This window comes from Petaurus breviceps, unplaced genomic scaffold (assembly GCF_028583685.1).
Source record: "Petaurus breviceps papuanus isolate PSGF00001 unplaced genomic scaffold, PetGlider_PUasm1.0 138, whole genome shotgun sequence".
In the NCBI taxonomy this organism is placed as follows: domain Eukaryota; kingdom Metazoa; phylum Chordata; class Mammalia; order Diprotodontia; family Petauridae; genus Petaurus; species Petaurus breviceps.
This window is the reverse complement of record NW_027185694.1, coordinates 14,251,284-14,265,568: the sequence shown is the minus strand read 5'-3', so window position 1 is coordinate 14,265,568 and position 14,285 is coordinate 14,251,284. Positions and strand designations below refer to the sequence as shown.

At 39.8% G+C, this 14,285-nt stretch overlaps 1 protein-coding gene across 1 annotated transcript in view; it reads left to right on the top strand.

Moving 5' to 3' along the window:
- The window catches only part of TBC1D2 (TBC1 domain family member 2), a 62,332-nt gene that overhangs the window by 30,210 nt on the left and 17,837 nt on the right, over positions 1-14,285 (top strand). The window contains exons 6-7 of the mRNA XM_069106051.1: positions 4,058-4,444; positions 12,493-12,603. Coding sequence (XP_068962152.1) covers positions 4,058-4,444; positions 12,493-12,603 — 498 coding nt within the window. The remainder of the gene's footprint in view (positions 1-4,057; positions 4,445-12,492; positions 12,604-14,285) is intronic.

Below are 14,285 nucleotides of genomic sequence, written 5' to 3'. Positions count from 1 at the left end.
TTGAGATTCAGTCGACCTGAAAGATCTCTAGGAAAGGACGTTTCTGCCAGTTATCTTTTCATTATGATACTTTACATACCATGTCCGGGTCTCAGTGCTCTGATGCTCTGCTGATTGTCACCTGCTGCTGCTCCCAAAAACCACAATCAGGATCACACAAGCCTTAGACTGTGATATTCCAAAAGACAAAAAGAGATGGTTTTACCCAAGAGTAGCTAACCTGTAAACCTAAGTATGATGGGGGGGCGGGGTGGAGGACATTTAATGGACTAGTGAGAAGACTTATCATTTCTATTTAAAAAAAAAAAAACCTGTGTGGGACTTTAAAGTACAGAGTCAAGAGAAACCTTGAAAGATATATTTATTTGCACAAAAGGCTACATGATGATATAGTGCTAACATTTAAAAAGGAGAGAAGAAGTAAGTGTCCCTTCAGACCCTTAATGTCTTCAAAGGGTAATGAGGGAATTAAATAAGAAAAATGGAAGAAACAGGATTTGTTTGGTTTTTATTTTGATTTTAAATGTGGAAGGGAAGGTGTAGATGAAACCCAGAAAAAAAAAACACCATTGAAACATTTTTTTAATTCCCAGAAGAGAGTAGAATAAAGTTAAGAAAAAAGCACATAGAGAGGGGAAGACTTTATGACCAAACAAGAATTAGAGAGCATTATAAAATGCAAAATGGATAATTTTGATTACATTAAATTGAAAAGCTTCTGTACAAACAAAGCCAATGTAACCAAAATTAAGAGGCAAGTGGGAAATTGGGAAAGAATTTTTACAACCTATGTCTCTGATAAAGGCCTCATTTCTAAAATATACAGAGAATTGAGTCAAATCTATAAGAATACAAGTCATTCCCCAATTGATAAATGGTCAAAGGATATGAACAGGCGGTTTTCAGAGGAAGAAATTAAAGATATCTATAAGCACGTGAGAAATGCTCTAAATCACTATTGATTAGAGAAATGCAAATCAAAACAACTCTGAGGCACTACATCTCACCAGTCAGATTGGCTAAGATGACAAAACAGGAAAATGGCAAATGCTGGAGAGTATGTGGGCAAATTGGAACACTAATGCATTGCTAGTGGAGTTGTGAACTGATCCAACCTTTCTGGAGAGCAATCTGGAATTTTGCCCAAAGGGCTATAAATAATTTCATACCCTTAGTCCCAGCAATACCACTTCTAGGGTTGTATCCCAAAGAGATCATAAAAGTGGGAAGAAAACCCATATGTACAAAAATATTTATAGCAGCTCTTTTTGTGGTGGCAAAGAATTGGAAATTAAGGGGATGCCCATCAATTGGGGAATGGCTGAACAAGTTGTGGTATATGCATGTAATGGAATACTATAAGTATTATAGTATATGTTATATATAATATTTATATAGTATATATTATATATAGTATAAGTGCTATAAGAAACAAGGAGCAAATGGACTTCATATTTACCTGGAGAGGCTTATACGAACTGATACTGAGTCAGAAGATTAGAGCCAAGAGAAATTTGTACACAATTACAGACACAACGTATGTGTGATGACCAACTTTGATAGACTGGACTCTTCTCAGCAATGCAGTGTTATAAGTCAATCACAAAAGACTCATAATGGAGAGAGATGTCTACATCCAGAGAAAGAACTAGAAAGAACTGAGTTTGAATACAGATCGAAGCAAACTACCAGATCTTTTTCTTTTTCTTGTTTGGTTTTGTTTCCTCTTTCCCATTTTTCATTACATCTGATACAATTTGTCTTTATAACCTAATGTCTAATGTGAAAGTATTTGCAGATTCTATACTTGATTGTATGCTGTCATGGGGGGGGCAGGGGGAAGGGAGAGGGACAGAATGTGAAACTCAAGGAATTATGAAATTGAATCTTGTAAACTAAAAGTAAACAAACAAATTAATAAAGACCAAAAAATTTTTTAAAAAGAAAAAGGCACAAATAGGGAGAATAGTTTTGAAAGTAATATGTAGAACATATAGATGTATATAGATATATATATATTTTTTTAAGGTAAATAGGATGAAATAGAAATTCACAGTATCATATAGAATCTTATTCTTCTAGATATATGGAAATGCTCCTTTTTTTGATGTTTAAATTCAGAATAAAAAAGTTTTTAAAATACACTAAAATTAATGTGGTAATTTAAATTAGGTAGTTGGTTAGATTATTTTCCCAGTACTATACAGTTTTAGGGACTCAAAGACCTAGACCTAGAAAAAATTTATCTGGGATATTCAGTGCTTAGGCTTCATGGTAAAAACTGTGGGGCAATTACTTCTATTTTAATAGGTTAGAAATACCACCTAGCTAGGAAATAAAAGGAAATGATCAGATATTCTAAACTGACAATTTTTAGTTACCTTAATTAAGGATTGGTTAACCTTAACTTAAATAGGTTACAAAGATGTTTAAAGACATGTACCCTGCCTTCAAGGAGCTTATACTCTAATTGAGAAAATAAGGATAGAGCCAAGTTAAAGACTAGACCTATGATTTCATTTATAAAGGGAACTCTCAGATGAGGAAACTTCCTCTATTAGTACAGTTTTAATCTAAGAGAATTGCCTATAACACCAAGAGATTAAGTGATTTGCTCAGGGCAGTAAAGTTAATATGTGTCAGAGGTGGCTCTTGGAATCCATATCTATCAGGGTCTGAAGTGAGCTCTCTGTCCACTATACCACCAAGGTACACAGCAAAAACAATAATACAAGGTAGCTTATGCAAAGTGCCAAATAAATGGCTCCAAAAATTCATGCTTTAGAAATTCAGAAGAGATTACTGTGGGATAGGGTATGAGAGAGGGCTTCCTGAAGGAGATGAGACCCTAAAAATAAACAGGCTTTAGAGAGAATGATGGAAGGCATTCCAAGCAATGGAAACATGTGAAGAAACATGAGTTTTTAATTTACATATAATCATATATATGAGTGTGTTTTCATCCAGTCAATAATATTGTTATCTGCTTTCCCTGCCATTTCATCATTGTTAGCTGGTTCAGTTAGTGATGGCTCTTTTACTAACTAGCTATGTAGTCCTGAGTGAGCCAGATAATTTTTGATGAATTCCGCTTCTTCATTTGTAAGTGATCTCTGAAGTCCCATCTTGCTCTAAAATCCTGTGACTGTGACAGTCATCTAGCTCATTTCTCTGACTACAGAGGTTTCAAACTAACTGCAACTGATAACAGTGAAATAGGAGAAATATTTACTGGTCAATAAAGGAAGGTAGAACTTTAGTAGGAAAACTGTCTCCTCCATTACACTGTGAGCTTCTTGAGAACAGAGACTGTTTTGTTTTTCTTCTCTGTATACCCCACATAGCACAGTGCTTCACACAGAGTAATAGCTTAATAAATGCTTGTTGTCTTCTTTAAAAAAAGACATTAACTGGTTGAATTTCTCTATTTTTATTTAATTTTAACCTAATAATTTTATTTTTTTATTTTAATATAACCAGTGAGATTCTTCATGAGATGACTAACCATTTACTGATTGAAATTAGACATTTCATAAATGGACTTGAGCACAAGGGAGAAAAAGAAGGACTAGTTCCTAGAATTAGGGAGCAGGGTTGGAATTGGATTACAAGACATGAGCCTGGTTACTGTTGAGTGCCAGGTTCTAAGCAGAGCCTGGGTCAAGACTGACTAGATCCTGATCTCCTGAGCAACTGGTTTCTAACTCCTTATGTTTCCCATGCAGCTCCAATTTTGTTTTGAATCTCCCCTGCCTTATCCAGATTATGTGTGTGTGTGTGTGTGTGTGTGTGTGTGTGTGGTTATAGTGGGAGAGGATTGACAAGAGAAGATTTGATCAGGGAGGCTAGGTGGCACAGTAAATAGAGCACCAGCCCTGAAGTCAGGAGGACCCGAGTTCAAATTCGGCCTCAGACACTTAACACTTAACTAGCTGTGTGACCCTGGGCAAGTCACTTAACCCCAACTGCCCTACTTTTCCCCCCTCCAAAAAGCAAAAAAAATAAATAAATAAAAAGATTTGATTTGCTTTGTTTTTTGTTTCTTTTAACCCCTCAGGAACTTGTGAAGATTCTCCACAAAGCTCTTGAAGCAGCCCAACAAGAGAAGCGGGCATGTAGCACGTACCTCACCGCCACTGAAGATAAAGACCGTCTAGAGCTGGTTCGGCACAAGGTGAGGCAAATTGCTGAGCTCAGAAAGCATGTGGAGAGCCTCCAACAAGACAAGAAGGCCCTTGAGGACACCCTGGGCCTGAGGGAGGAGCACATTAAGGAGCTACAACAGCACGTGCAGCTGTTAATGGACAAGAACCATGCTAAGCAGCAGGTGATCTTCAAGCTCACGGAGAAAGTGACCAAGGATTTCATGGACCCGCGAAAGGCAGCAGATGGGCCTGACTCTGCGGCCTTTCTACATCCTCATGAAAAGGTCGAGGATTTAAAGGTAGGTAGAACTGCCGAAAACCCAAATACAACAGTCCCCAGCATCTCCTAGCCTGTCATATTCCATTTACACCATTAGTTTTTTTACTGACCACAGACACTTCAGTATGACTCCTGGATATACTTGGGTTATAAATTACTGCAGTAAAGCCTCAGCTATTCACATCTCTGAGTTATTCTCTACAGCTGAGTTTTTCAAGTAGCTAAGGACCTTTTCTTTAAATAGAGAAACTTTTTCTAATAACTTCTTAAGAAATCTTTCTAAAATATACTACGTTTCCCTGCCTTCTTAGACTGTATTTGGAACTTACAAAAAAGAATATATTACATAGAATTTTTTTCTTAGTAACAGTGACTATCATGAACCCCAGGTATTATACCATATGACAAAGATGGCTTGAAGGTTAGCTTTTTCCTGTATATAGGGTGTCCCAAAAGTCCTAGGGCAATTTTAAGGCTTAATATCTTAAAACTTTCCTAGGGGCCCCCATATGAAGAATGTTTTCCCAGTCTACTAAACTCCATTGCCTGGCAATGTTCATGTTACATGCTGTGCTTTGGGCCTCACTGTTTACCGCTGGATGGAGAGAGTTTGCAAGGAGGAAGTTAAAATGAAGAGAAGCTTGTTAATGATATAAATAGATCCCAGAAGACAAAATGACAAGGAAGGACAGAGTAGCATAGGGGGGAAGGGCAGGGATGGATGAGATTGAGAATGCAGGGGGTGATAGCTGGCAAGGGGAGTTTTTGCCTAGGAAGGTGGTGATGGTATCGCATGGATAAGGGTAGGAGGAAATGAGGTTTGCTAGCAGAGGATCATTTGACTAGAGGTCCCACCCTTAAAGGTCCTGGGATGCTAGTGAGCAGCATCATTCTCTCAAACACCAAGCAAGGAGGAAATTAGCTTAGGCTTCTGAATTGTAAATACTGGGTGATTGGGCATATAGGGACCTGACTGAACCCAGCATCGATTCCTCAGTCACTACCACACCACCCTCCCATTGTCTGAGCAAGAGCCAAGACAGAGCTTTCTACCTCCTGAATTCAGTGATGAAGAATCCAGACAGTAGGTGCTAGGGCAAGAAACTTGGTGGGAGAGGATGGATATCCCTGTCTGCTTGGGTGATTGCTGGTAATGGATGGTGTTGTCACAGTGACTGAGGTCAGGAGTAGGTAAAGCCTTCACCCATGGCAATATATTCCCTGAGGTAGAGGCCTTCATACTAACCCCTGAGCACCCACTCCCTAATCAAGCAGAAGAGCAGAGTAGCAGCAGTGGGAGAAGAAGGTTGTGATTCAGTAAAACACACACTGACCTTGGAGTTCTCATTTTAGCTCTGGAGCATGTTTAACAACCGGCAGGGGACAGGGGAAACTATTCACAACACACTTTAATCTGCATTCTTAGCATTTTCTCTATCACATTCTCAAGTCTTGGTTGATTTCCAAGATGTAAATATTTTCACTGATAATTTAACAATTGGCTCTCACAAGCTGGTCCCAGCTAGTTCCAGCACACCCCTTCCCAGATGGCATTGGTCAAGTCATGTCACCTTTCTAGCCTTCATTTTCACAGTCAGAAGCTGGGTTCAAATCCTACCTTGGACAAGTCACTCAACCTCCCTGGGCCTTACGGAATAAGGAAATCTGTAAAATAAGGAAGTTGGGCTAGGTGAACTTGGAACTTTGATCCTAAAACAGGTCTACTTTGTCTTCTCAAGCAATGGCCACTCATTGGACTTCTTTTGTGGAAGGGGTTCTTGGTCAAGTGTGAGGTTGGATTCTCATCCCTCGTGGTTCCTGGTTCCTACCTGTGGCCATGCTCATTTACCAATGGTATATGATTATCAGCATGCTTGACCTCCATTGCTGATTTCTCCCTCTTGTTTTTCTTTTTTCTTATCTATTCTGTTTGCTGTCACTTCTTCTGTGCTTCTCAGCTCTCATGTAAGAAAGACATCGGCAGCCAATCAGAATACTCCTTTCCTTCTGCCCAGAAAACCAACTAATCACAAGAGCATCAGGTATAATAAGGATCTTCAGGTCTCTGTTAAGGGTTCTCTGGAGTTGCCTCTTAGCATCTTGACAGGTTTTTTTTTTTGGTGGAGGGTTGTTGGGGGAAGGAGGGGAAACTATTATAGATGGCTGAGGATTCCAGGGATGCTGATCCCTGATTATTCAGATTTTTACTATATGAACAGGCAGCCCATGACTTAATAAAACCATGTATGCAAGCACAAATTCAGACATCTGGGACCTTTCATAGCTATTTGCTACAATAAGAGACTAAAGTCTGAAAAATGGCAGTTTCTAAACCTAACTTTAAACCCTAACTTGCTGTTGGAGGAAACTTTTAAAGGGCCTACTATATAATCAGGTTAGCCCTTTCTAGAAGTCTTCTCCTGGGATCAGCTTCATGTCTGCTCCGCCATCCCATCTGAATGCTGCCTCCACCACATCTTTCCTTTCTCCCTTTCTGAGGTCCCTGAGTCTTTCAAAGCTCCGTATTTTCTCACTTCAATTTCCACACTAGCAACTAGTCAGGAGGACCTGAGTTCAAATCCAGCCTCAGACACTTAACACTTGCTGGCTGTGTGACCTTGGGCAAGTCACAACCCCAATTGCCCTTCCTCCAAAAAAAGCACAAAAAAAACCTTAATTTTATGTACAATATTGAACTATACAATATGCAAAGGTAAGATCCTTTGGATTCAGTCTTTTGTCCTACTGGACAGCTTTATCTACTTCCTGAGGTCTCTCTCTTGCCTTGAGACTCCTCCCAGCAGTGAAGAATACAAACCGTAGGCCAAAAATAGCCAAAGTGGCAAGTTTCTCACAAGCTCCACCCTCACCCTGATCCCTTCTTACATCCTCACTTCTCCAGAATTATGTTTCTACTCATTGAGGTTGTAAGGTCTATTAGAACAAGAAAAACCTTACCATTTATGCTGGATATAATAAAAGGAGATATGCAAACTATTCCTGGATAATGAGTCACCAAACCCATGACACTTCAGGTCATGGTGGTGGTGATGATTGTTGTCTGGTTTTATTGTGTCTGGTATCATCATTCAGAGATGTAGAGTCAAAGTTCCCATACAAATATTGACCAAGCTTGGGGCTTAGCTTATAAAAATCTGACATAGTCATTGTACTTTTTATAATAAATGCAGTCTGTTTTGGTTTGGAGCTTCAAGCAAATCTGATAGTATCGGGACCAAGTTTGAACAGGTATCAACATTTAGAGAGCTTGGGGCGGCCAGGTAGCACAGCGAGTAAGAGCACCGGCTCCAGTGTTGAGAAGACCTGGAGATCGAATCCCGGGCTCAGACACGTAGCACCCACCCAGAAACACCTGGCCGTGTAACCTTGAGCAAGTTACTTAACCCCAATTGCTTAGGGGCGGCCAGGTGGCTCAGCGAGTAAGAGCACCAGCTCCAGTGTCGGGATGACCTGGATCAAATCTGGGCTCAGATACTCAGCACCACACCCAGAAATAACTGGCCGTGTAACCTTGAGCAAGTTACTTAACCCCGATTGCTTTAAAAAAAAAAACATTTAGAGAGCTTGCTGGGTTTTTTAGCCATCTCAGGTTCATAAACTCTTTGAAAGCATTCTCATCAGATAATTTGAAGTGAAACCTTTTTCCATTAGTGAAACCTGTAGTAGAATGTTTCTAGCAATGTAGTTTTCAGTGGATTACCGAAAGTGACTTAAAATAGATTTGCAGATTCAAAATAATAGAAGTAAAACCTAAAACATATTATATTATAGTGTAAAAAATTTCCCCAAGCCCTTCAAACACTTGGAAGTTGATAAAAATATCATATCTATTTCATCTGGTCCTTTTACCTGTTCTCTTACATTCTTTCCTGAGCAGGTATTTAAAAGCAAAGACCAATACCTGGAGCATTCTATTCCAGTAACGTTTGATTTTATTTTAAGAATAGGCTGAACTCTCTCCCCTTTCAAAAGCATCTTTTAGGAAATATCAGAGCAACTGTTCCCACTATTTTCAAGAATCTTTTGGCATGGTTCTTCTCTTACTGCTTGGAGACTTTCTGTTTAAAAGTAGTCAATAACCAAATGTTACTGCTTCTCGAACTAAGATACTCTCTAAGGCAGAGACATCCTTATAGTTAGGTGAAGACTACTGGTGATCTGATTTCAGTCATACTGAGAAAGCCTTCCAAAAAAAATCTTTCCCCACCTGATTGAAGCCTGAAATTTCATTGCTAGAACTTTATTTTTTTTACATTAAGCCTTTGATCTCTGTTGAATGCAGATACTTCTGGGAGGGCATGACATTTCCATCACTTTTAAGTTTGGATTTATAAGCCTAGCTCATAAACATAGAGTACTTCTTTTCTTAGGCACTTTACCTACAGTTAGGGCAGATAGAAGCTTCGGGTAAATAATAGAAAAGAGATTTAAGGGAATTGCCCTAAAACCTGCCTTTGGCCCTGGGAAGTCGAACATTGTTATCAGAGGCGTGAATGAAGACAGAGATGGCATGCTTATCAGTTTTGCAGTTGACACCAAGCTTTCAGGGAGAGCTAACATGTTGAATGGTAGTCGGGATCCAAAAGGGTCTCAAGAGCCTAGAACGCTGGATCAAACCTAATAACAGGGACAAATATAAAGTCCTACATTTGGGTGTTTCAAAAAACCATTGCCTACGTATAGATTGGCAAAGGAGTGACTCAATAATAATTCATTTCAAAATGACCTGGGGTTTTTAGTGGATCGTACTCAGTATGAATCAGAAGTACAGACTGACCACCCCAAGAGATAATGTCATCTTGGTTACATTAACAGAATGATATCCAAAAGAAAGGGGGTGATAATCCTCCTATACTCTGCCCTGGTCAGAGCATGTCTGGACGACTATATTCAGTTTGGAGAGATACGTTTAAGTAACAACAGGGACAAAATAAGAGAGTGTATTTAGAGATCAGTGACCAGAATGGTGAAGGATGTGAAGACATGAATAAGTCACTGTCAGCAGGTTTTTATTGAATACCTGCTTTGTGACCGGCATTGTGCACCAAGAAATGAGAACAAAGAATGAAACAATCCCTACTTACAAGGAAGTTACATTTTAACAGGGAAGAGAAGCACATAGAGGATAAGCACAAAGTGAATAAATACAAATATATGCAAAGTAGTTAAATAGAAGGTATTAGGGGAGGGAGGGCATGAGCCGTTGGGAGAATCAGGAAAGGTTTCATGTAGTAGGATGGTGCTTGAGCTTTGAGGAAAGACATAGGAGGTGTGTGTGTGTGTGTGTGTGTGTGTGTGCATATGTATGTATGTGTGTATATATGTGTACATATATACACATAGGAAGCCTTCAAGTATTTGAAGGATTAGCATGTAGAAGAGAGATTTGAATTTGTGTAGCTAAAGAGGGCAGGACTAGAAACAATAGATAAATATTGAAGAGAGAGACTTAGGTTTGATGTTTAGTAAAACTTCCCACCCAGAAGAGGGGTAGGCCAGTTCAGAAGAGAATGAATTCCCTGGCACTTTCTTTTGTTGTATTTTAATTGTTTTTTATTCTTCACAAACAGTCAAGTAAAATGAGCCTTTCCAAACGCAAAGTACAACAGAAAAAGAGGCTTTTTTTTACAACCTATCGCTAGCCCTCCTCTCTTTCTCCCACCCAGTTGGAAAAACAAAAGTTTTGTAACAAATAGGCATAGTTAAGCAAAACAAATGACCACAATGGTTATGTCCAAAACAAAGTATCCCATTCTGCATGCGGAGTCCATTATCTCTCTCAAGAGTGGGGAGGCATGCTTTAGCAGTCAGCCCTCTGGGATCATGGTTGTTTAGTGCATTGATCAGAATTTATTCTTTTAAAGTTGTTTGTCTTTACAATATTGTTGTTATTGTACCACTTGTTCTCCTGGTTCCATTCACTACGTTCTGCATCAGTTCATAAGTCTTTCCAGGTTTCCCTGAACCCATCCCTTTCATATTTCTTACATAACAGTAATACTTTGCTGTTTTCGTATGCCATAATTTGTTCAGCCATTGCCCCTTTGATGGGCACTCCCTTCCTTTCTAGTTCTTTTCTACAACAAACAAAACTGCTATAAATGGTTTTTGTCCATATGAATATGAATCATTTCCTTCTTCCTTTGATCTCTTTGCAGTATGGACACAATACTGATGTCTCTGGGTCAAAGGATATGCACAATTTATTGACATCGTTACAGTCTTGCACATCTGTTAGCAGAACTTAGGTGATCACTGTCAGAGATGTAGAAGAGATTCAGTTTTGTGACAGTTCAACTGACTAGTCTTTCCTCAGATCTGGGAAAATGAGTAGAAATAATTGCAAGCAATCTGGTAAACTGACAAGTTTTTTTTGTGTTAAAACATAGCCAGAGGGCAATATGTTATCGTTACTTAAACGTATCTCTCCAAACTGAATATAGTCGTCCGGACATGCTCTGACCAGGACAGAGTCGAGGAGGACATCTCCCCCTTGCTTTTAGGCATCATTCTGTTAATGTAGCCAAAGATGACATTATCTCTTGGGGTGGTCAGTCTGTACTTCTGATTCTTACTAAGTATGATCCACTAAAATATTGTCAGTCAGTCCGCTAGCATTTGCTAAGTACCTGCTGTGTGCCAGGTACCATGTGAAGCTCCGGGAACATAAAGAAAGAACCTTAATCTAATGGCAGAGGTAGTAGAAAGAGCCCTGTATTTAGGTCAGAGTGATGGGGTGCTTGGGATCTATGTTTGTAACATCAGTCTGTAAAACTAGTTTGTAAAATCACACTCCCCCCGCCCCAGCCTCAGAGCATTGACTCTGCCCCTTCCCCCATCCCGCACTCTGCCTAGCTTCAGAGCATTAACTCTGCCCAGCAACAACTCATGAATTGTTTCTCTCAGCTTGGAACAATAACAAGCTATTCCTATGAATCCTTCACTATAAAGTATCTATAAACATTCCAGCTTAGGCAACTATTATATCCCCCATGTATAGTGTCCCACTGCCCCCCTGAATCCTTCAGGACCCTATCTCTAGGTTAACTCCTTAGTAATTATCCATACGCTGAGTCTCCGTTAGCCTTGGTTCCCAGACATCAATCTTGTCAAACATGACACTGATGGGTGGCAGACTGGGCACTTCTCAGTCAGCCCTTGACCGAGTGACTTAGCCCTTGACTTAGTGAGGTTTCAAGCCTAAAACCACACCTCCAGGTAGCCTCCCCTTGGGCTTTTTCCCAGTGAATTATGGGCAATACACCTGCACAGTTGACATTAAAAGTGCATGTTCCTTTAAACACTGGCCCCACCTTAACTCCTCCCTGATCCCACCCTCTTCTCACCTGGTCAGCATAATTGACATCCAAGAAATAGCCTTAACTCCTTAAAAGCTATGCCTGTGTCTTCTTTAAGCTTGCAGGTCCCCTAAGGAACCTTGCCTGCTGTAAAGCGTACAATAAACTTGTACAACTCTGACTCCAAGTTGGCTTGGGCTGAATTCTTTCCAGACCAAATCGCAGGCTTTCTGGTCTTAGATAAAGATCAGAGTTCCTGCTGAACCTATTGTCATCCCTCATCAAGAGAGCCTGAGTTCAAATCTTGGTTTTGTCACTGCATGTGAAATGATTTTGGGAAGTCATTTAATCTTTCTAGGCCTCAATGCCTTTTCTGAAAAAGTAAGGGATTTAATTAGGTGCTGTTTATAATCTTTTTCTAACCTGTAGTTTTATGAGTAAGGTATTCCACACTTTAAAACAGTTTATAGACATACATCAGAGAAAGATGAGCACTAAAGGGGAAAGGGGGGAAAAAAAACTTTAACAAGAAACAGCAAAAAGTCCAGAGACTGGGTATAGTGAAAATATTTTGGGCTGGGCATTAAAAGTAGTGTTAGTGAGTTTAGTTCCTACTGAACTAAAGAGTAAGGAGTTTTTTGAAAATTTGACAGTCCTTTAAAACATGGGGATATGGTATCAGAGTCTGATTGTCTATATAGTTGTTAGGTATTTAGCTTCATTAAATAGCAATCACCTTTCCTTCCAGGATGACATAGAAGCCTATAGGATCCAGAACCGATTCCTGAACTCTGAAATCTACCAGGTTACAAAGATCTGGAGAAATGCTGCAGAGAAGGAGAAAGTCCTTTTGATGAAGGTAAGAGCAGCATAGTCCTATGGGCACCCTCCAATTATCCCATCACCCCTGAGAGCCTCTCTGTTCTCAGCTGTTGCTGTGATTGAGCCTTCTCCCTCAGTAATATCCTCTCCTTCCCTCTTGCTTTCCAGACCACCTTGCAAAGTTTGCTTGCATTCTCTGTTCTATTGCTACAGCTTTCTTTTTGTTCCCTAAAAACTACTCACTGCAAAATGCTAACCTTAGAGGGCATCATATAGATGATGAGTGAGCAGAGGATACTGAGGAAGAACCAGGAAAGAACCAGGGAACAGAAACTTAGAAAGGAGAGAGGAAAAGATGCTACTCAGAAGTGTCCAAGGCCAGAGAGACCTCAACATGGGAATCTCTTTTACTGAACTATGAATGCATGTATCAAGGGTTTTATTTTGTTATTGCTTTTATTGTTTTGGTAAGGAGAGATTGATTTTTTTATAACTTAAAGAAAACCAAGAGGTTAGATATAAATTTTGTAGTTTATACAGTCATCATAATTGTGTGACTTCCTTCTGGTCCATTCAGGAGTATGGCAGTAGGTTTGATCAAGGCCAAAATTAGAGGTAATTCAGGGGTAGAATCTTGTAAGGGATGAGTAACTATGGGGCAAAGAATTGAAGAAAAAAATATAGAGATGAATAGGGTCAAGATTACCAAAGAAGGAAAGCGAAGTCAAAGCAGTGGCAATGTTGTGAGAACGTACTGAGGGATGAGACATTGTAGTAAGGGGGAAAATAGATTTTGGAGGATTGGGGTGTAGAGAAAGATTTCATAATAGGAGTTTAAGGTCAAATAAAGGAAAGTCAGAGTTTGGTTTGGTTTGGTTTTGTCTTGTTTTTCATTAAGGAAGTGGAACACTTATGGGTTAATGGTGAAATCCAGGCTGTGACTATCCCCACGTGGGATTGAGATGGAGTGGAGAAGTGTCATGGGATTTGAGGAAATTGAGGAACTGAGAGATGAGGGTGCTTGTGGAAGCATCAGCATGAATGTCAGAGTCCTCTAGTTGAGGGCAGGCATTGAGGTGGAGAGGGGAAAGTTAGCCAGGGGCTAAACTCCTTGAGGAAGGAGGGAGAATCATTTGGGTGCCAGTAGACAGCAGCTGCCATGATCTGTATAAAATGGGGGGGGGAGTTTTAATGGGTTTGATATCTTTTGTTTTTATATCACCTAAATGTAAATTTTAATAATATTTTAAATTAAATTAAAATTTTAATTGTCTCATCAGGACTTCAGTGACAATAGACAAAGTCAGAAAGGCTAAGTCCAGGAACTAAACTGCAGAGGATCCCTGTTGCCTCCAGAATCAAACACAGAATCTACTGTCTGACTTTAAAGCCCTCCATAACCTTTGCAGTTCTCTTACACCTTACTCCGCCTTGTGTACTGCCTCCCAGTGACTCAGGCCTCCTTGCTGTTCCTTTCACATGGGGCTCCCTCTAGCTCCAGGTATATTTTCACTCGCTTCCCTCCTTGTTTGCATTTCTGTTCCTCCTCATCTCCATCTCCTGGCTTCCCTGATGACTCATCTTAAAATCCCACCTGCGAGAAGCCTTTCCCAGTCCTTCTGAATGCTCCCCTGTGATTATCTCCAACTTACACTGTGGGCATATCTTGCGTACTAAATAGTTTTTTTATACGTTATTTCTCCCATTAGATTATGAGGT